The sequence below is a fragment of the Balearica regulorum genome, chromosome 6 (assembly GCF_011004875.1).
Source record: "Balearica regulorum gibbericeps isolate bBalReg1 chromosome 6, bBalReg1.pri, whole genome shotgun sequence".
NCBI classification, from domain to species: Eukaryota; Metazoa; Chordata; class Aves; order Gruiformes; family Gruidae; genus Balearica; species Balearica regulorum.
In genome coordinates, this window is record NC_046189.1 from 43,191,150 (window position 1) to 43,214,145 (window position 22,996).

General features: G+C 37.0%; 1 protein-coding gene across 13 annotated transcripts in view; it reads left to right on the forward strand.

Moving 5' to 3' along the window:
* The window catches only part of TANC1 (tetratricopeptide repeat, ankyrin repeat and coiled-coil containing 1), a 94,856-nt gene that overhangs the window by 18,213 nt on the left and 53,647 nt on the right, over nt 1–22,996 (forward strand). For 5 of the 13 annotated variants that reach the window (XM_075757441.1, XM_075757450.1, XM_075757442.1 and 2 more), the window contains exons 2-3: nt 4,972–5,046; nt 19,518–19,721. In XM_075757441.1, coding sequence (XP_075613556.1) covers nt 4,986–5,046; nt 19,518–19,721 — 265 coding nt within the window. In that variant the 5' untranslated portion in view covers nt 4,972–4,985. Of the gene's footprint in view, nt 1–4,971; nt 5,047–6,302; nt 6,407–16,583; nt 16,633–19,517; nt 19,722–22,996 lie in introns of those variants that run through there. The other 8 variants (XM_075757445.1, XM_075757446.1, XM_075757448.1 and 5 more) reach the window with 5 other exon arrangements.

Consider the following 22,996-nt stretch of genomic DNA (forward strand, 5'->3'; position numbering starts at 1 on the left):
CACCTTGTCCAACCTCCCCGCTCAGGAAGCGTTATCTAGAGCTGGCAGCCCGGGACCATGTCCAGATGACTCTTGCATACCTCCAAGGAGAGAGACTCCACAACCTGCCTGGGCAACCTCTGCCAGTGCTTGGTCGCCCTCCCAGTGAGAAAGTATTCCTCACGTTCGGGGGAACCTCCCGTGTTTCAGTGTGTGCCCACTGCCTCTTCGTCTGTTGGATCCCTGTTTGCACCCATTATTTTTTCCACTGACTTTTTTTAAGCTCACATTTCTTTTCTCTTTGAGCTGCTATGGAGGGTTTCTTTTAGCACTACACCTGTTCAAGATCCTGTAAATGTCATGTTTTATTATTACTATATTTTTCTTAAGAAAGATGCAGTTGTTTTAGTTCTTTTGCAACAATGTCATTGGTTTTACTTTCAGTAGGCTAGCCCCCCCTTACAATCAGCTCTGTGAAACCAAACTCTTTCTAATTACCCTCTTGTATTTTTGGTTCTGGTCACATTACACTACTAAGCTGTATCACTTTTGGGGAAAAAAAAAAAAAGTATCCAGTGGTCTCTATAGGGCAGAGCTAGATGAGACACGCTCTGTGAACTTCAGCAAGACTTCAGGTAGACTATTTCTTCCTTGTTCATGTGGTGATACTAGCTGAATTTTATTAAAGTCACTACTGTTCTGCAAGACTTAAGAGATTTTAAAATGCTTGTAAGTAAAATTTATCATACGACATACCAACAATATACAATACTGAATAATTTTAGAGGAAACATTAACGTTTCAAAGACAGGCAGAAGTTAGAAAATACCAAATTAAGAATGTCTCTGCAGTTCAAATTAGACCTCCAATTCTTCTACATATGCATTATGTTTCAACCTTGAATTATATGATTGAACAGTGTTTTCTTCACTAAATGCTCTGAGCCTGTGAGTGCCTGCTAGAAACGTGAAAAGCTGCAATAACTTTGAGTACAATGACCTCAATTGCAACGTACTAAAATGAGCTGAGAAAGTTTTTGTTTTAAAGAACATATAAAAATGGATTCCAAAGAATGTAAGACCTTGAAATTGTAATATTAAGGTGAAATTTATATCTATAGGTTTCTGGAACAAATGACCAGTGTCTGAATATGAAGCATAGTATGTATGTTGATTCCAAACTCATACATGGACTAGTATCTTATGGTGTGAAGTGGCTGTAAGGATTTGAGATGAGTCAGAACAGTTGTTTTAAATTTTTATTATTTTTTAAGAGTTTTCTACTAAAATTAGATCCTTTTTTAAATGGTGCTCGAGAACATGAGAACAATGGAGCTGGAGTCTACTGTTTGCTGGAAGAAATAACAACAAAGACTTCTGAGAGTTTGGCTGATAGGTATGAAATGTGTATTACAGCTGTCCTGTAGCAGTACGGTACTCTACACTGTTGTGTGATTCAGAAAACATCAAAGAAGCCTGGTGTTTAAGCAAAGAACATTCACTACAGCACTTTTAATTATTTTGTGTAGCCAAAGTGCATGCAGTGCACACTGGATGTGTATGTTTTTACAGCCATTGCAGTCTACACGATAGGCACAAGGAGGAAGCTATTCTGAAAGAACACTTAATACATTTGGGAAGTGAATCATGCAGATTTTAGGAAAAATACGCTTAAGGTGTTTGAGCAATCTTTTGCCTCTGTGTATCACAATGGCCTTGTGGTAGAGCCAGAGCTTTCCTGTGCCCCAGTCTGTGTGCTGTAGACAAACAAGGTTTTAGTTTGCGGACATCCTTTGCACCAGATGAGTGGACAGGACATGCTTACGTAATTAAACTTTCTAGCACAATTTATGCACAAAAGCAGCACAAATTTGGAATGCATGGTCCAGCCTTTAAATTTATCGTTTCCTACTAATAAGCCTTTTTTTGTTTAATCTGCAAGTTTTAATTTGCGCTCTTATAAGAAGTAATATTTTTAAATACCTTTTTCCATACCTCATAAAGACAAATATTTTATAGGGATAGAGGAAAGATAGCTGTCTGTAACATTAGAATATCTGTAATAATTCAAATAATGCTTTTATGCATAATTTTTAATGTAAAGTGACTCTTACCTCATACCTGTTTCAAACTATGGAAGATATTCTTAGGTTCTTGATTTGTTAATACTGTTTGAAGATGGATTTGATTTCCAAAAATGTAAAGTGTTCACATGACTCTTTCTCAAAAAAACCTCAAGACTCCATTTAATGAAAAAAATTCTTCCTCATGCACTAAATTTCTGTAAGAGATACCAGTTGTTAAAGGAAAGCTGCTTGAATCTTCAGAGTTCAAACCCTTTTTAGAGTGTTTTTTTCCTTCTTATCTACAGTTTCATAACTAGCTTACAGATCGGATCCATCTGAAAGATTTCCATTATTAAACAACTTTTGATAAAATTGGAAGAAAAATAAGCTTTGAAGTTTACAATCCTTTTTCATGCCTGAAGAAGCAGCTTGTGAGGTTTATGGCTTGTCTTGTGGGTTTTATTTTGGTTTTGTCTTCATCCACTGACAACTGTGTCATGCAAATGAAATACATTAACTTGTCTGGATCTTTCATCCTCTAACAAATCTTACTCCAGCCAGACCAGTTGTGTGGGTTTTTTTCTTGCAGATATCTGTTTCAGAGATAAATATTCCACTCTTTCCTTATGGGCTGGCAGTTTTCCTGTAGTTTGTTGTCCATACTGCTAGGAAGCTTTTTCTTAGTGTCTAAGCTAAATTTTGTGTGCTGCAAAGCAGACTCTCATTACTTCATCTATCAAGAGTTGATAGGATGGATTGTTCCCTTCTGTGTAATAGGCTTAAAATATTTAACAGGCTATTGTAGTTATGTCTCTCCTCAAGTTGTCTAGGGGATCACCCTTCTGTGAGGGTGCTGAGGCCCTGGCAGAGGTTGCCCAGAGAAGCTGTGGCTGCCCCTGGCTCCCTGGCAGTGTTCAAGGCCAGGTTGGATGGGGCTTTGGGCAACCTGGGCTAGTGGAGGGTGTCCCTGCCCGTGGCAGGGGGTTGGAACTAGATGATCTTTAAGGTCCCTTCCAACCCAAACTGTTCTATCATTCTATGATTCTGCTCTTAAAAATAAACAACCTTTTCAGTCTCTTAAGCCACAGTGTCTAGACCTCCGATCTCTGGTGTTGTCTTCTCCGTTCCCTCCACCTGGTCCAGATCTGAATTCTGGTGCCCACAACGGGACGTAGGCTCCTTCAGAAGACATCTGCTGGACAGATGTGTTGAGAGCTGGCACATAGCCTTTGCCTATAGAATATGATTGGTGTCAAGTCACTGATATTATAAGCCCATAGAGTATACATTTAAAAAACCCCGCTTCTTCCCCATTGGCATTCAGCATTCTAGTATAGCATAGTCACGCTTAATTTCAGAAATTTATTTATGGTTTGTATTCCATAAATAATCATAGTTTGCCTCCTTTTAGTTTATTTAATTTTTCAGTTAGATGATCCAATTTTGGAGGTGTTTTTGTGGGCTTTTTCAGTTTTTTAATGCTGAAACTGGAGAGGGCTGCTTAGTTTACGTTCTTTGGGAGACACCTGAAAATACTGCATAACTTCTTTTACTCCTGTAGTTTGCAGAGAGATGGCATTAGCAGAGCATCTCTCTTTTCTGTGTGTAATCCCTTAGCAGACAGTTGGCCTGAGATGCAGAGCACCGAAGACAGCGTGTTCACTGCCTGCTTGCCCTACATGGTGTGTGATACTAAGGCGTGTAACTCACTGGTACAAATTGCTTGAGATGTTACCCTGGCATGTGAAAACCAGCCATATGTGTGCACAGCTGTACCTGTGTGGGACTGACCCCGGGATTTGTGCATTGAATGTAACACAGGTTCTGGAAACCTTCCAGTTTTGTAATTAGTATTAGTTGTGCGTGCTTCAGGTGATTCATAGAAGCTTAAGAACTCTGTTGTACTTATTTTTCTTTTTCTGCTTTATTTCATAAAAAGAAGTGGACTTTCTGAAGAATCTGTATTTTTCTGAATGGAAGATTTTTGCTTTTCCTCTTGATTTCATGTGGGTTTTATGGGAATCTGCGATGTAAGACAGCAGAGTTGGATTTTTTTTTTTCTTGTTGCCTGTTCTGTACTGCAGGTTTTCTAGAATGAGATATCTTTGAAATTTTTCAGTAGAGAAAACAAATAAAATTAGAATTTATTAGAGCTCCAAAAAGCTTTTTGAGAAAGAAGTGCCCTTCATAATTCCTTTCATTCCATTTTCCTTGCTTTGTAACTGAAGATAGTTATCAGAAACAACTGTCTTCCAGGTTTACATCCCAGATATGTTTTCCTTATAACTAATAATCCTCTGAAATCTGCAGCTGCTGGTCACGTGAAGTTGATTGTTAAATTTGAGATGTGGAAGTCAGAAATGCGTGCGCTCACAGGCACGGATGAGCAGTGATTTAGGGAATTTGTTCAGCTGTTTCTGTGTTGGTCCAGTGCGTTGCATATAGGTGAAGAACAGTTGTGTGGTGGTACCATGTCCCATCGTCACCTGTCTGTTTTACGCTCCTGCAGTTTGGAGTCTCCAGCTGATAGCAGGTTTCTAACGTGTTGCCTGCTCCCCCCGGCTACGCTGATGAACTCTGGGCAGGAGTTAGACCTTTATTCTGTTTTGTTTTCACCAGAGTGTCTTACAGTACTAGTTTAGCCTTATAGCCTTAATTATATGTGGAATGTGGAGAATGTTACATGATTTTTCTGTATAAGAGGACAATGAACTCTAATTGCTTAGTTCAAGTATTAAAACATTCCTTGTGCATCAGGACTTTGCTTAACCAAACTATGTTGTAAAAAGTAAATGTAACTTCCAAAAACTTTCTTCTGATTACCTCACTGTTTTATTTGTATTGATCCTACCTTTATTTTGTTCAATTCTGTGTGAATGGACTTTATTAATGTTGTATTTATTTTTGTTTCTTTTGTTATCCTTTAGGAGCAACATTTAAAATGTTAAAGGCAGTTTTAAAAAAGAGCCGAGAGGGTGGAAAAGGGAACAAGAAAGACTCAGGTATGAATATTAATAAAATACTGTGTAATGTAGAAGAGTTGTGCATTATAAATCCAGCAATTAAATTCATTCTGTTGCAGCAGTGATGCCCCGTTTTTAGGGCAGCGGGTGACTCCTGTTGCTGACACCAGCTGCAGGGAGGTCTGCAGGCCACGGGCGCTCCCCTTCCTTTTGGCCGGACCGCTTGCATGCAGAGCATGAGTAGCAGGTCTGCAGCTGCCTGGAGGGGATCCAGCACTCCCGAATTGCTGCTGGGAAGGACCGATGAGAGCAGCTTGCTCTTGGTTCTTACCATAGAAATACTGAGGGCAGGCTGTGCGTATTGTCCTGCCAGCTTAAACATGGCCAAAGGCCAAATGTATTTTAAACTACTTACTCAATTACATTATAAGAAAAACCGTTATGTATTATGGGCGATATAATTTTTATTATTCATGTCTTTATGAAAAATATTGAAAATAAATTTAGTGAAAAGTTTTAAAGTTGGTTATCAAACTTCTATCAGGTTCTAGTTTTGCTTTAACTGCAGAGACTTTTGAAGGTAAAATTAATCATCAGCAAATTTTACTTTAAAAAATATAAAGCTTATTTTACTAATAATCATAAATTTAGTAGGCCACTACTTGTCTGTATTGTCTTTGACAAAAAAGGTAACTAAGAACTCTAGTTGCCATTTTCGAGGGCAGAGAAGGACCAGCAATGCCCTTTGAGAAGGAATAATAGTTACAGAAGTGCGGGTGTTGGTGGCTGACCATTAAACCTGCCTGCTCTGTGCAGGTCATGCTCAAATCTTTGCTGCAATGGCTAGAAAGCTCATGCATCTGAGTAACAGTTACCTTTTCTTCGGTCTTCAACTTCAGACTATTAATGTAGACTAATAACATCTGATTTTCTGATGGATTAGATCCTAAATTATCTGTAAGAGTGAACTCATGCTTTTCAGCCACACAAATTTATTGCTCCCAGAATAAAATAACCCATAAACCCAAATATTCCTTTAATGTGTTTTGTACAGAATGTAATATAGACTACCACATTCACGTTTGTCAGAACCCTCAAAACAATGCAGTCATATTTTCTTTGACAAGCAAGTTTTAAAAAAACTGTATTATGTTATACTGCGTTCCTACAATGGGAAGGTATTTTAACTGTTCTTTTGCAAAAAGCAGTTCTGTGTTCATCTGGCAGGTAATGCATGCTTCAGGAACTTCTTATGGTCTTCTGAAATTTACACTCCATCATGGTTTCTTTCTAAGTGACTGAATGATGAGAGCTGTCCTGAAAAGAAAAAGCATTGACACTAGATGAGAGATGCGCAGAAGTGAGCACAGAGCAAGATGAAAGGCATCCTGTTAATTTTGTATGTACTGCTGACTTGAAGTTACCAGCTGGTGTTGTTTAACCATAGTGGGCTAAAGATTCCTGTGGTGAGGCTTTCATTGGTACATTTTTCCTTAAAATACTAGATGGAAATTGGTTTAAGCTCAAAAGGAAAATCAGGCTGCTTGGAACGGAGCTTTGACCAGGCTTTGATTAAAATCTGAAGCCTTTTGCCTTTAGCTCAGAAAACACACATTTTTTTATTTTAGGATCTCATCACATCTGTCTGGATTAGTGTGTGCAAAAGAAAGGATTTTCTCCCTTTGCTTTTACAAATACAATGCTGCTGTATTTCTGAACACCAAGGAGAGTGTGGGAGGTTTTTTAGGGATTTTTGTTTCATTTTTGGTTTGGTTTTTTTTTTCTGGTGGTGGTTTTTTTTTTTTTTTTTTTTAAGCAAAGCTCTAGAGTTTCATGTATGAATTGAATGTTACGGAAACCAAGTATTGGGAAAAATTGGTGAATAATGCCTGGCTGGTGAAAGCTAGAGCAAGGAGGAGTGCAGGAGCCACCTTTTAAAAGGAAGTAATTTATACAGTGGACTCCAGAGATTTTGGTTTATTTTGTATTTGAAGATGATGTGAAAAGTTTGAAATGAAATATGTGCATTCCATTCTGTGTAACATCCAGGACTTCCTGTAAAGTTGTGTTCAGTTTAATAGTTTTCCCTTTTGTTCCAAAGGACCTTCCAATTCTTTCAGCTGTAAGACATTTCTCAGCTTTTAGAGAAGATGTGAAGCAAGGCAAAGAACATGGGTCTTTGTAGAGCTTAGTTTTTGCTCACTCCTCTCCCTGATCCTTAAACTCCAAACAATGAGAAATGGAAATATTTTTAATTGTGGAGTTGTCCCATTTCACAGCCCTTCAGGTCCTTAATAACAGCAACAGCTCTTAAAATTTACTGCTCTCTAAAGAGCTATGAAGAGAGTGAAAATGCGTGCTAATGATGAAAGCTGACTTGAGAGACAGGTAACGTGGAAACATCCGTCCTTCTAGCTACCATTGCAGAGTAATGCAATAGCAAGTATAAATGCTTCTCTTGGCTTTGTAGGCACTTAGATTTGTTTTTTTTTTTTCTTTTCTGATGAAGTTTTGAAAAAGTTTTCAGGTTTTTCAAAGCTTCAGAATGTAGCAGGAAGTAGATGAGTGCAGCTCAGTAGTGCCCAACCGAACCTGATCAGGAAGACCTCTGTGATCTTTTTTTTCAATATATACCCAGCTTAGGAATAATGCTGAACAGCTAGAAGGTAGTAAAATCTTAAGCTGCCATGGACATTTCAGAACTGACTGTATGAATGTGCTCGCAAACTTCCGCTAAGGTGCGTGAATAAATCTATTGTACTTTGCATCCCAGCAGACAGAGGAGAGACGTTGGGGCGTTGAGTTGTAGCTGAGCGGCAGTACCTCCTGAAAGCTCCGTCTCGACCGCTTGTGATCGTTCCACTCCAACTGAAGTCAAATTGGAAGAGGTTTAGGCTAGACTGCAGTAGCTTATTCTTAAACTGAAGTAACCCCTGTTGTCCCGTGGGTTTACTTGTGTATAAAAGGAATGCCTGGAAGTCTGTGTAATTCAACTCTGAGGGGGATGATTCCTGTTTTACTGACTAGAGCTTTCCTGTTTGTACATTAACTCTGTCTTAGTGGTTTTATGTCTGTTAGCCTTGTGGGACCAGTGCAAATAGGAATGGGTATTTTTCCTGGATTGAGGGCACAACTGTAGTGTTAAAGTCTGTAAAAGGATTAAAGAACAAAAATAAATTAGGACTGTTTGGGTTTTTTTTAAATAGATTGTATGGATTTTAACGTTAGAATTTCTTCATTTGCCCTGACATAAGGGCTTAAGAGCTGAAGATGTGCATAACATCTTTGAAATCTAGCTGCTGAGTATGTTAATTACAATTTTTAATAACTTTTTAAATTCAGGGTTATCTTGAAAAAGTGGCAAGAATTAGTGTTGATGGTTTTGGGAGAGAGACTGAAGTGCTATGCTAAAGACTAGTAGAGGGTCTTTAAACAACTTCCACCCTAATCGGGCAGAAGACTGTCATGTGGGAATCTCACTTTTGGATGAAAAACAGCACCTCAGGCTGCTCCAGTAGCAGTATGCTAGTGATACATTGTTGGGCTCAGATCATGCAGTTGCTTCGGTAATAATTCTTTCTTCTACAATTGTTTTATTAAAATGGGTTTGTTTAGATGTGTCTGGGAGGCTTTGATAGGTAGGTGGCTGTTGTAGGATTAGGTAAAATCTAAATGAAGCAAAATTTGTGTGTTTAAATGTGCACATACATAATTATGTACATGATCGTCTATCAGTATTTGCAAACATACATGAACATAGATGAGAAGACAGTAGTGTTGACAGCATGTTTATGTGTGGAGCAACTTTTCAACCCAAAACTTACTAAACTGACATCTAAAAGTGGATTTGAAGACAACATAGTTGATATTGTATTTAGGTAAACTGATTTTCCAAAGGAACAGAATTTCAAACAAACTAATTTTTTGACTCAGGCATCCAACTTTTTCTGCATCCAGCTTTTTTTAGGTTTTCTGCAGTACAAAGCAACCTGTCTTTACACCCCTTCAGACATAGTTATTTCTGGTATGTGGATATAAGTATCTGTAAGTTGATTTTTGTTTTGTCTTGTCCCCCTACCTTCCAGTAAAGTGATGTACATACTTGGTAAAGGACAGAACTCGAGGGGAAAAACCCCACGATCTGCACCTGTTGCATTAAAGGAACAGAAAACTGTTTCGTGAATGTTTGGAACCAAGCAGGAAGAGGGTAAACAGGAACATTAATTTTTGTGTCCTGGAGAATAGTCTGTGGTTTTATACTCTCATGTACATTGAGCTGGAAATACACAGCAATTACTCTCTCAGTTTCCCTTTGTTTCTCAAGGTTTTCATTCAGTCTCAGGAACAAAGTAGAAATTTGTTACTTTCTCCTCTTCGGCAGGAGGAGAAATACATACCATCAAATACATATTATCTCTTTAAACTCTGAAAGAGTTTCCAAGTCCTGTAGAGATTCCTTAGAAGGTATCTTTCTAGTAAGAAGTGGCAGACCTCATCTTTTTGATGGGAGTCTGGTAGTGTAACTCTCACGGGTCCTTACAACTTCTGCTTAGGACACACCTTTTCTGTCCTTATTCTTTGCTTTTTGCTTTGTTTTGTTAATGGACTTTATTTTCCAGATTTAAGATAATCTTGTTTCTTGTCTTTATTTCTACACTGTGTTTCTTTATGACTACCTTGGAAATTTCTTTCTGTTCTCTCTTCTGTAGTTTTCATAGTCAATTGTGGACTGTATGTTTTCCAGTTTCTTTCCTTGAGGTTTTTAAATTCACCTCTGTAGCAACTGGGAGATTCTCTGCCTCTCTTGGAAGGAACTGACTTTTTTTGTGGTAGTATAGCACAGAAACTTCGTATCTGAATGTCACAATTCAAGAAGTCAGAGCCAGAAGACTGTTCTTCGAACTCAAGTTCTATCTGCAAGTCTTGTCTGTGTCTACGTTGAGGTGATAGTATAGAGAATAAACATAATGAGCTTCAGAATATAAAGAAAAATACTTTTTAATTATGATTGTTTTAGTAGAAGTTCCTCTGATCTACTCCTTTTTAAATGCTTAAAAATGCTTCAGAGGTAGATTTGTATTAGTATTTAATGTTGGTTTTATATGCTGCCAGCTGCTTTGCAGTATATCATTATGTTTGTTTTCTTTAACTGTCCTGAAGCCAGCAACTTGCTTGCATTCTGGGAATCTGCTTTTTTTTTGTTGTTTTTTACTTAGTAAGCAAAAGACCATTCAATATACAATACTGGTAATATATTTAAACTTAAAACCAAATCCCTTATATTAAATTTCTACAGAACATGCTCAATTATTTCAGATGGCTTTTTAGTAGCATGAGCATTGTTGTTCTGTTGACCCAGTATCAGGCCTGAAGGAACACGAATAATGGCAGTATTGTGCTTAGTTTGCAGTGTTCTTCCTGCACTAAATCCCATCAGATGTTTATCATCATATGTAGTACACGGTATGCATGAAAACTTGGTTGATTTCAGTAGAAGTTAATGTGGTAAGTAGTTGGGACTTCTAGGTTTTCCAGCTTAACATTCATGTAATTCATGAATGTTAGACATTCATGTAATGCTCAAATAACAAGAGACAAATTATTATTTTTATAACAAAAAGATAATGTTTGGAATGTAATACTACAGTGCTTTATAGGTCGAGAATCTGGAGAAGTTAGATCAGTGGTTTTTTTATTTCTGGATAATGAAGTAAAAGGAATTGAAGCGCTTATGTATTCATATGTATCATACTTCCAGAGATTGTCTTCATATTCAGATTTTTTTAATTTGGGCAACAAAGAAATTCGATATTAATAAATCTTTCTTGGATCTTGTTTCATTCTCCTGTAGATCAGACTTAATTTTTTACAATACTTTTTTGAGACTTAGTTGCCTTTGTTTCTCCTTCTTCTCATATTCTAGTATCTTTATGTAAGTATCTTTGACCTAAATGTGAGTGTACAAAGCTTTTGAATGTTAGGATAGAACAGATGCTTCTATTCCTGCATTATGTTCTGTTGTAGATTGACACACACTTAGTTACTTTGTATGCGTTGCTCTTTATCAACATTTCATACTAAATAAGTTGGATGAAATCTGTGAATTTGGAATTTCTTCTTTCTTTTACTTATGATTAGATACAATTAAGAAATTGAGATTATACTTAGTAGTATTTTTGAAAAATAAAATGGCTTTCAAATGCATGAGCTGCGATCACTCATATGATGTTCTGCCACTCTTGTTTTTCTTTCTTCCTTTTCTTTTAGCATAGGCCACTGTTACAAGGCTGGCAGACAGCGCTTTGATAAGCATAAACGTGCTTAAATTCACTGACACAGGGGTTTTTTTGTAATGGCAAATAAATTGCTACTTTAAAATAAAAGTGAAGTTGCTATGCAGGAAGGCCTAATCTTTTATTAAGACTCACTACTTAATCATTATTTTAAAATTAAGTGTTTTCAGAGTTATTTCCCTGTAGCAGTAAAGGTTCAGCTCTCAGTTGAACTTGTTTAAGTAAATGCATATTTGAACCCCACCTTTTTTGCATTATGTCTCCTTAAACATTTCTATCTTACTAATACAGTTGTAACCAAGCGGAGAGTATTAAGAGCATTACCCTTCTGGCAAATTGAGAGGCTAGAAATCATAAAATAAGTTTGCACTTTAAAATTAAACATGCAAATTTAATTGACTCCAAACTCTCTATGATAGTGGGCTTTGAATTTTAAGTGCAAAGGGACTTTGTGGTGCATCAAGTCCACATCCACTAGCTGGAACATTGAACTTGTACTGGAATACTTTCAGGCTTCAGTTTGACTTTTTGTTGTTACTCTAAAAATATCTTGCAACAGAAGAAGCATTGTTTCATGCTTGATATACGGAGCTGTTTTTCATTATTCTGTGTTGCTTTGCCCACTTTCTGTGGCTGTTGACAGTTATTTAAGAGTTTAAACTCCTTTTTTTGCTGAGCAGTGGGTATTTCATGTGGTGAATGTCTTTTCCCAAAAGCTAATTCCTGTGACATATCCCATGTACATATAAACAAACACACACCAAAAAAAAAAAAAAAAAAAGAAAAAAAAAAAAAGATCCTACCCTTGAAACACATAAATAGAAATTCCTTCAGTGGTCCCAATAACCTCTATTTATTACTGTATTCTTTAAAAATTGGTTGTTTTTTTAAGTAAGCACTACAAGAGAACATTATTGTTATTTTGTGTACTGAAAAAGTAATCCAGAGTTCAGAAATAAATGCCAGAAAGTGAGCAAATAATGTCAAGTACGAGCATAATTGGCAAAGATTGTCCATTTGGAGCTTTTATTCTAATCTTTCCTTAGTTTGTTTCTCACTCAGTGTACTTCACTGCTTCTGTTACTTCAGCTGTAATGAGTTTTCTTCCCATCCCAGGCTAGTTTCTCCCTTCTGGTCTCTCCAGAGTCTCAAGAGCTAAAGAATTAAATGTTGATCTTCCCTAATGCATGCGTTTTACATGACAGAAGCCTGTTTTCTTATCCCAGAAGGCTAGCTGATCAACTACTACACTTACCATGAAGTTTTCTTCAACTCCTGATTGGTGAGTGGTTACTCTTCCTAACTGGAAGGACCTGGTCACTTGGCTCCTTCTTTCCTCCTAGATTGCCTTCGCACTGAGTTGGACTGGCTGTGCATGTAAACATTTTAATTTTGAAAGACACAGACCCTTTAAAGGACAATTATCACTGTTTTGCAATTAAAATAAAGCAACTTATGCACAGTCACTGAGGCATGCTACATCTACATCTGAAGCATGTTCCGTCTACAGTTGCCTGTCAATTCTGTTGAAAAATAGGATGGGAGTGGAACGTAGAAGAAAACTGGTTTTTAAAATATCAAAACCACTGTTTTTGTTAATCCTTAAACTATTTCTTGTTTCTTAGACATAGTGGTGCCTTGTTCTGCAAAGTGCTTTCTAGCTGTATTGCTTTCCTTATGCCATACAACTAATTTCTTTTTCCCACTCAATTTCCTTCTGAACTTATCTGGAAAGTCTCATCTTTTCTTAACATTTGTTAGGATGAAACACATCCTACAATGCAGTAACGTGTAAGCACATCTGAATGTTAGATATTCCTGTTTGCAGAGACAGTCTTTCTTTTCAGAGCGCTGTGTGTGCATGTCGATTGGTGCTGTTTGCTACTGGTGCTGTTCTTCACAACTCAGCAGTTTTCATGGAGGTATCGTAGGGCGCTTGGTGTAGAGCAACTAACAAAATAACCCAGCAATAGTTATTGTCATTACAATCTTGTGCATGCTCCCCATGTCAATGTGATTTCATTCTGTCTCAACTCAGACATGCTTGCTCTAAAATAGCAAAGGAATTATACCTCTTAAGCTCACCTTTCCAGCTTTTGCTGGAAAAGATTCTCCAAAGAGCCGTACAGGAGTTTCAGTGATGGCTGTACATGCAGATATTATCACAGAACTGCTGCACCGTGGTTACCCGGGACTGTGTCCCATCAGCGTTTGAGCGTCTCTGGAGATGGAGACTGCAGCCTCCCTGAGCAGCCTTCTCCACTGCTCTGCCACCCGCACAGGTTTTAACACCACCACCACGCTAGTGGCTGACAAATGCAGTGATTCCTCTATTCCAGTCGAAACGTCGGGCAGTTTGCAGACAGAACAGTTGCATGCAGGTTGAGACTGCTGGTTGTCTTCTCTTCTGTAAAGAATACCGGTTTCTTTCTCGTCCTCACTGTGCATTGATCTCTGAGGACTCTCGACATAAGCCGGCAGTGGCCTGGGTGGACACATAGCCCTAGACCAGTCCCATTAACATTCTCTCTTCCTAAGGAGACTTAGCAGTGGCTCCCAGGGTTCTGTCACCTTCTGGTCTCCTGCCCCTAACCTGTTATAAAAGTGCAAAGTTTGCAACCGCTACGTGGCAGAGTTTGTTTACTGCTTCTTTGCTTTCCAGTTCATGCCAGAATAGTCTGGTCAGAGCTGGGCTGTTACCGCCAAGTTCTCATTTGTTTGGGAGGTGTCGTCGGTGCACTTCACCCCATGGTGCTTGCGAGGAACCTTTTTCAGCAGTAGGATCCTGTAGTGTAAATGCTGTGCTTTTTTTTTTTTTTTTAGAGAAACATCTTAAAGATTTCTTCTGCTGTAGTACAATTTTATATCAGGTATATTTTTTAAGTGGGTTGAGAGTCTTTGTTTCACTTCAGTAGATAGCTGACTTTGTCTTTTTCTCCCTTAACGTATCTCAGACATACCTATTGAGAGAGGTCTGTGGAATGCTGTTCTGCAGTCGCTGTCAGTAGTCAGACTTAAGGAGTCTGCATTTTCATTGTTTTAGCTTTCACTGCTTTGAAGGTTGCAGTCCTATTCCTTCATGTCAAAATAATCTGAATTGCAACATCTGCATCATACTCCAGTTTACACATATTTTGGTGAAGTAGTTAGCATTCTTCTGGTTTCTAAGCAACTTATATTGAATGAAGAATTATTTGTGTTTTATTATGTTTAATACTGACATATACACTGTAAAGGTTTTCATTTTAGTTATCCTCTCTATTCAATAGAAGGATTAGTTTAATCTTGAAGTTCAAGTTCTCTTTTAGGATATTAGGCTCTACAAAATCATTACTTAAGTCAGCCATCCCTGTATCTTTTTGTATTTCAAGGGGGTGGGGCGGGGGAAAGTAGTTTGTTAATCAGATTATGCCTTTCAGTTGCATCCCTAGGTGCAACTAAACTGGGATTTGATTTCCAGTCTCAAAGCTTTTTGTGTGTGGTTTTTAAAGCTATTAAGTTGTTTCCATGGTTACTTTGACCACTGAATAAGAACTCTCGTGTTGATTGATGCTTATGAAACTTTTTTGTCTGGAGGCTACTTGGCAGTGGAAAGTGTACAACTCTGAGGTTTTAAAAATAAGAAAGTGGGATTTCACAGGACCTTTCCTTAGGTTTTAGTTTGACATTATTAAAAAATTTGTGAGCAGTCATCTTCCGCGTATTCCAGAGCTGATGTTTGTCTGTTTTACATGGGGTAGAGACCAAGAAATGTAACTTTTAATGTATAGTTCTGGTAGCTAAAATATTTGAAATTACTAACCTTTAAGTTAGTAACAAATAATTTCGGTTTTCTGTGTGCATCAGTGTGTGGCATCTGGTTATATTCAGGCATTGTAACAAATTGTATTTTGACAGGTATTACTCATGCATTTTTCTAGTATTGTTTCCCTAATATCAAGTTGTTGTGTGGAAAGCATAATGTATTACCTTGTGGATCCCACAAGCTTGCTAGTTTTGGGTCCGTCTTGTCATATATGTAGATCTAAGTATCTAGGGGATTTTTGCTGTAAGTTGGATGAAATGTCTAGATTTGGTCATCAGCCCAATTTACACAAAATAGAAAATGTAGGATTAGAATAAATTAAATATACAGGGCAGATTCAGAGGCTTAGGAAAGGATAATATAAGCATATAAAATGAAGCTTGCCGTCCCACGTTATCACACATGTAATTTACCTATAGCCAGACGTAAATAACATTGCTTGGGTGAAATGAAACCTCCCTTCATGCTGTACTGCAAGAAAAATAAATTTTGTAGGTCTATTTGGAGAGGCGTAGGACCAAGAGATAGAGGTTATCTGCCTCTGTTTTTGTCCTGTAACTCTCACTGTGGTATAGACCCATTATAAAACTGTGTATGTCTGAGGCAGGTGCTTTTATATTCAGTTGAACTGGATTGTCTCTTGGGAACACGGTATCTCAGAGTTGTAACGTGGCATGAAGCACTATTCCTTCTGCCGTGGCTCTGTTACACGTGGTGCAGAAAGGTGAGCCTCATCCCAGCATCGCTTGAGACAGGGTATATTCCCACATCTTCTGCCCAGTTCCATCCTCCTGCATGCTTACGTCTTTGTGCCCCCACACCCTCTTTCTTTACCTCTTGCTCCATTTAGGGGGGTGAGAGTACGTTTACTTCTGTTAGGCAGAAAGCCCTTGGGAAGAATAACCTTGCGGATGTGCGCAGGGAAGATGGAAAACAAAGCAAGCAGCTGTCCTGCTGACCCTCTCACCAGCCTCTGACTATTCGTGGACTCGGGGACTTCCTCACCTGAAAGTAGCTTTTAGTTACCGTCGACAGATTACTTGTCTGTGCATAGCCCCTTCAGTCCACGTAAGCTTTTAGCATTCAAACACCACACGCAGGTTTCCACTTACTATTTATTACTATTAGAGTTCCTCTCAGATCATGGGGGTCTGTGGGGAGTTACTCTCCTGGTAGAAGGCCTTGTTTGTGCCTATGGCTGGACTGTATTTGGAGGGTTGTGGTGTATGAGTTCTTTTGGTTCCCTTCTGTTCCTGTTGTTTATGTTTTTTGAGGTCACAGATGCGCGGTTGGTCTGTTAGCTAGTGTCACATTTAGTTAACAGGTTTTTAGAAAGCGGTTTCTGCTTTCTTGGAATGATTTGTGTCTAGTAGCTGTCTGCTCTTCTATAGTGTACTAACCATTTTTCATTGATAATGTGCTTTTTTCTGCTTCAGTAGAATACATTACTGTTTAAACATGTTCCAGCGTCACTGAGGATATGGTGTCCCCGTATGTTGAAGTTGGTGTGGTTGGATTTTTCTCAAGGTGTGATTTTTTTTGCTCTAAAGAGCTATTGTATCTTAACAGCATGGGTATGTGAGCAACAATAAGCAACAGCATGTTGTAAAATGAGGAAAATAAGTGATTGAAAAGGAGAATTTCTGTGGTACGCATTTTGGATTTTTGGTTTTTTTTAGTCATACTGCTCTTAGAATCTGAGTCAGGAAAGCCCCATCTTTGTACCTCTCTGCGCAGTATCTGCAGTGCTGTCAGGAAAATATAATAATAAGAAAAACCGGAGTACTGCTGTAACAAAAATTGCTAAGATACAGTGGTGTGTGTATATATATATATATAGACTGTCATGACTGTTGCTGTCACGATCAAATAATCCAAACTTACTGATTAGAGGTATGCCAGCGGTGTGTTTAGCCCCATCTAGCTCTCTTCCATAGCGTAATATTTCATATATAATAGAGAAGGATAAATGAAAATTAATTCAAAATTCAAAAGTCTGCTCAGACAACAATGAATGAAACCGTGATTGTTTCTGTCATAGTAAAAGGGAAAATAGAAATTAGGGAATCGCAGGTGGAGTTACTAACCCTAAAGAGGGAGGAGGTAGTTTTTGTTTGTTGTTCTCTTGTCTCTTGTGCATCCTCACTAGCATTCCAGCTGGAATACTTACAGAAATTCCAAATTCCAACCTTGGCAACGTTATCTAGTAAAAAAACCTTCTAACAATAATGCTAGTATTTTCTAATTGTAGTTAGCTGCATTACCTTTCTACTTCCTTGCTTTTTGGTTATGTTCAAAGGAAAATATGGAATATCACAAGTTTCTCTGTGTTCTTCAACAATTTATGAAGCAAACTCACATGTACTGTATTGAATAATAAATAATAATAATATACCTAATATTAAGTCTGTGTTTAAAAACAGCTATTGCAAAAGTTTAATTTCTAAAAGAACAGAGAAAGAATCCTTAGCCTCTTAATTTCCAGTGAAAGTGAATGGGAACTCAGTAATTTAGATATCTTGGTGATTCAAAAAATATCCTATATGTGATTATAGTGTCTAAAATATTTAGTCTTTTTATTGTAAATATATACTTAGGCTGTACTTTTTTTTCAGTAAGAGCAGTGTGTTACAGCTAGATTGCTAAAACATTGAAGCTGCTTTTCTAGCTCCCAGGATTTAAAACCAATTATTACACTCCTGTAATAGTTGCAGTGAACTTCAAAAAAGAATATAAAGTTAGTTACTTAGTTTTTAATTTCCATCTTGACTTGATGAAACTAGAATCGTTTCCTTAAAATCATTACCTGTTACTATGAATTTTGTTTGAACAGAGAAGAGGACTTTTGGAAGGTGGTATTTAGTTGGTTTCAGGGGAATGAGAAAGTTTAACAGTTACAAAACGTTAAGAAGAGTTGGAATCTAGCACAGCATTCTTCAAGGTCATTTATCATACATAGCCCTCATGTGGCTCTTGTGAGGAAAAAAGTATGGCTAGAAAAAACCCCCCAAATAATCTTAAATGCATGCACCTTCAGAATTAGGGAATTAGACTTCAACATTCAGGCATGTTTGGTTTTCTTATCTTCCATGCCTACCTCTTAAAAAAAGAGAGTGGCAGTTAAACTGGCAAAAAACTTTTTACTTTTCTCAAAGGGTTAGGTTTGTTTTTTTCCTTTTGACACAGTGTGGAAGTTTGTTGTTTGCAGTTAATGCTGCCTGTAGTGGAATGTGGTAGGGAACAGCTGTTAAAAATTGAAGGCAACAATTGAACGACAACAGAATGAATAAGAAATGCAGATCTTGTAGAGCCACAATTATCTGAAGTGTTTCCTTACTGTAAGAAAATAAACCTGTTATGAGGGAGTCATATTTGAAAAGATATTATGTCTCCTTTTTTAGTCTTTTCTTCTAGTTGTACTTTGGGTTACAGTACTTCAAACCATGCTGCTTGTTGCACGTGGACTTGTCTAAAAAATGTTCCTGCATTCTCTTTCCTCTTTGCATCAGTTTTGTTTTGCTATTTTTTCATCTTTCATCACGCCAATTCAATTTCATCAGTAGCTCATGCAAATTATTGAGCAATACCCTAGTTCGGATATTTAAAAAAGCTGTAGTTAACCTTTGTTTTTCAGCTCTGTCATCCGTCTAGGAAAAAACTAGTACTTTCAATATGTATTTCTGGTGTCTTTGAGTCACTACTGTAAGCAATATATTTTTCTGTTGTTTTGAAAATATGTTCTTGATTTAGCTGAAATTGCATTTTCTGCACCAGCAAGAAATTTCCGTTTTGACTGTATTTCCCTGTTTTGATGTGCCACTTGGCATGTTGTGAACGAATAGATTGTTTTTTCCTTAGATAAAAAAAATCACTGTGGCTGTTAAATTGCACATAACTGGACCTCACAGTTTTAAAACAGAAAAATGAAGCTTAGACTGCCCATTTACAAGTGTACCTTTTAGTGATCCATCTTTTAATTGAGTGTAAGGGGTAACCCAAGTAAATTCTTCCTTTAACTAGTTCAGTAAACAGTATTTTCACATGGGCTTGACTTTTGGGATATCACAATAATCCTAAAATACCTTTTCAGCTGTAAAAATGCTTTTATCTTCATAAGAGACTTGGTTTTACCTCTAAGGATGAAATCTGAAAAGTACTTACTTTGTTGAAAAGTGAGTTTTTTCTTCCCCCTTGCTGTCTCTATTGCAGTAAAATAAAATCTTGCTTACTTGCGTATTTAAATTTTTCTAGTGGTTATCTGGATTCTGTAGCGGAGGGTGCACAGTGTGATGAGTCATGCTCAATTGTTGCCGGCAAATATGTTTTCCTATGTTAAATACTTGTATTTCAATGCAACTCTGTGCCTTTTATTTTAGTATATCGCATAATGGATGACAACATTTTATTTTTAGCAGGTGACTCCTGCCCGGAGAATGCCTTGCAGGTTATAGCAACATCTGGCCACAATGCAGATTTTCCCATTGGCAGTCAGCCAGCCTCCGAGGACACTTACAGAATGAACTTGGCTAAAGGAGTCTCAATGTCGCTGCCGTCTTCACCTCTGCTGCCACGCCAGTCCTATTTGGTGCAGTCAAGATCAAACAAAAAGTCTCCAGGTAAAATGAAACTGATGAGCAACTAAAATCTTCATAGCACTTTAACTCAGTTTTTGATATGCTTTATATAAAAGTAACACAGTAAAATCACGTTAATCTTTTGCAATAAGAACAAGCGCAGTGAATGCTTTTTGCGTGTTCCTGGGGGGAAAAAAGGGTAATTGGTGATTAAATAGAATGTATTATTTCATATAGCAAAGAATTAGTCTAATTGGTACTGCAAATACCTATATTGAAATGTCCAAATAAGTTTAAAACTGGTTAGTTATGATTAATATATCAGTTAGGTAAAAGCTGCAAAAACCTTTTGTTTATGCTTATGTTAGTGACTGTGAATGTTGTTTGTGGCTTTTACGGTTCATTCATTTTACTTGTATCTACATGCATAAATGCATTAATAGATAAATTGCTGCTGAAGTTGTGACAAGAAACTTGTTAATTGTCAGTGGTTGTGTCCTTAGTAATGACCGCATACTTATGTATGAGCCTTGCTAAATAAGGTGCTCCATCTGGTTCCCTCTTTATCAGCATTCTGTACATGTAAACCATTCCAACACGCTAGCATCACTTGGGTTCGTTTAGGTCAAAGCTTGAGCGTCAGCTGAAATTGTCCATATTCCTGTTAACTTGTGGAGACAGTCAACAATCTTGAGGTTCTTTGTTGTAAACTTTACAAGATCTAGGAACAGAGAGTGTCAAAAGTTGTTTTTGTCAGCACTGAGAAATGCCTTGGTTATTGACCCATTTTACATAAAATTAAAGAAAAAAATGTTGCTCAAAGAATTGTCACAGCATAGTAAATACAATTTGTAAAAAGTATTCTTGGTTTAGGTTGTCTATCAATATTTATTTTTTCCTTTCAAAATTTAAAAATAATAATCTTACTTCACGTTTTAAGAATTTTGGGTTGGTTTTGACAGTTCACATAAAAATATTGAGCCACGGAATGGTATTTTGTTGTTTTGTGTCTTACTACAAATGATTTGTGTGCTAAACAACTTTAAAAGACAGGGTGAAGTCCTTGTAATGGAGAAGGAAATGGGATTTTTGCTAAAGACTTAAATGAAGGTCAGGATCTACCTCTTAGTTTTGTTATTGTTAGGAAAACTCGGTTAGGTTAACTGCATTCTGGGTACATTGGAGATAATATCTTATCAACCTCCCCACTCCATGATTTAGTTCAGTGACACACATTTTTATAAGCAGAGTATAGGCTACTAACTCTATCTCTGGCAGAAAATGTGTAACAGTTGATAAATTTTGAATTAAAAGCCATATTCACGATGACTTCAAAGTCATTCCACTGTGATACACAGCCAAAGAAAAAGATTTCTTAAGATTATGAAGTGCTGTGAATGCATTGGCATTTATGTATCATTATTTTGTACAGATACCTAACCGGGTGATAGGATGCTGATGGAAGCATTCTGTGCTATTCCTTTGACTTTCAACAAACCATAGCTGATGGAAGATGATTTAATATGAATTATCTGTCGAGCATCTGGGGCAGGAGTAATAAAAACACAGAGTATGCTAATGTACTGATTTCAAAGCACTCTGGTTTAGTAGTTTACAAATAGCATGTTAAAGATTTTTCACAATATGGTGGATGAAAGAAGAAAGAATTGCGCAGAAAGTTAAAGTGGTATTCTGAAGTTAAGATCTAGTGATGAAGTTATCTAACCAGTGGTAGGACAAAATTCTAATTTAAGTCCTCTCAGTTTACAGGTAAAGACAAAGCAACTATTTAGAGATATATTTTTCAATGTAAATCATATCATTAATTTTTTTAAAGTCATTGAAACTGTGTAATAGAGCAGAGGAAAAGATGGTCCCTTGACATGGAATCATTTATTCTACCTTTGTTTCTGTTCTGTAGTTCTGTTCGTATAACCCAGGCCTGTATATGGTCGTATATATAAGGTGATACCCTTGCATAAGTTACTTCCTTGAAATAAAATTCTGTTTAGTGTCTACTAGACTGAAGCAACATACTGTATGTATACTCAGTAGTAATGATTAAGGAGTGTATTCACTAAATGCTACCCAGATTTTAATGAAGAGTTTTTCATAACTTTTTATTGAGTCCAAGCAGTTCTAGTTAAAAATTTTGGTTAGTAAATTAAAAAGTAAGATTTTCCTGACAGTGCGTTACAAAGTTATAAATTAAAAAGTAAAAGTTGTAGTTAACCAACAGTTCTTTGCACTAATGTTCAGGAAAACATTTCTATTTGAGGGCTTCATAGTTGGTACATTCCTACTTTTCTAGCAAATTTGTCTATACTCTGTCTTACATTTATCTAGTCCTGCATCTATACTTGCTGATTTAAAAACACTTACTTAATTATGTTTATATGATCAATGAAAAAAAAATAGGTTTTCCTGGTTAAAAAATTTTTAAATGATGCATGGAAGAACATTCTGCAGTAAAATGTTTTATGTTTTTGTGTAACTGGTATTGACACTCAAACTCTTTCACAGAAAGACTCTGGCGATGTCTAGAACAGAAAAATCTTCAATGTAAATTAATTGGCAAGTTGGTCTTACTGCTTTTCCTTTCATTGCCCTTTCTGCATATTTCCAAGTGGGTGTTAATCTGTGGCTTCAGAGGGGTATCTTTGGTTTTGTGTTTTGTTGTAATTTCACCTCTTCGCTTGGCTTCACTGCTGCCTGAGCAGCAAGCATTTCTATCCATTGTCATTTCTTTAACATGTGTCGGCATTTGGAGTATTGCTTGAGCAAGCTTTTTCCTTCTGTAATTGCTTCATCCACTCGCGGTCTGGTTATCCATCACAGAAAACTGTTGAAAAAACAGCATTTTAGTTCCACCAAAAGTGATTTAGTTAATGATGGAGGTATGTTTTATACTTAATTTCCTATCGTTTTAGAAAGTTGCACACTCAAAAATAGACGGTGCTTGAAAGAAAACAGATTCTTTGACTGTATCTTGTTAAGCAAAAGGTATTGCAGACATTTTGAACATGTTAGTATATTTTGGTAATTTACTATATCGTTTAACAGTAGTACGTTATGAAAAACAGCAACAACAAACAAAATATAAGGCCAGTTTGTAAATTTACATTTAAGTAATGTATAATTCCCAAAAGAAACGATTTAATTTATAACTTAAAATAATGGAAAAATACTTTTTTTTCCCCCTTCTGTCAAGCATATTCTTACTTGTGTGAACACTTGCTAGTTTTGAAGGTCATTTTACCTTCTAGGTTGCTTCAGGGTTGGTTTTTTTTTTTTTAGTTTGTCCTTTTTTTTTTTTT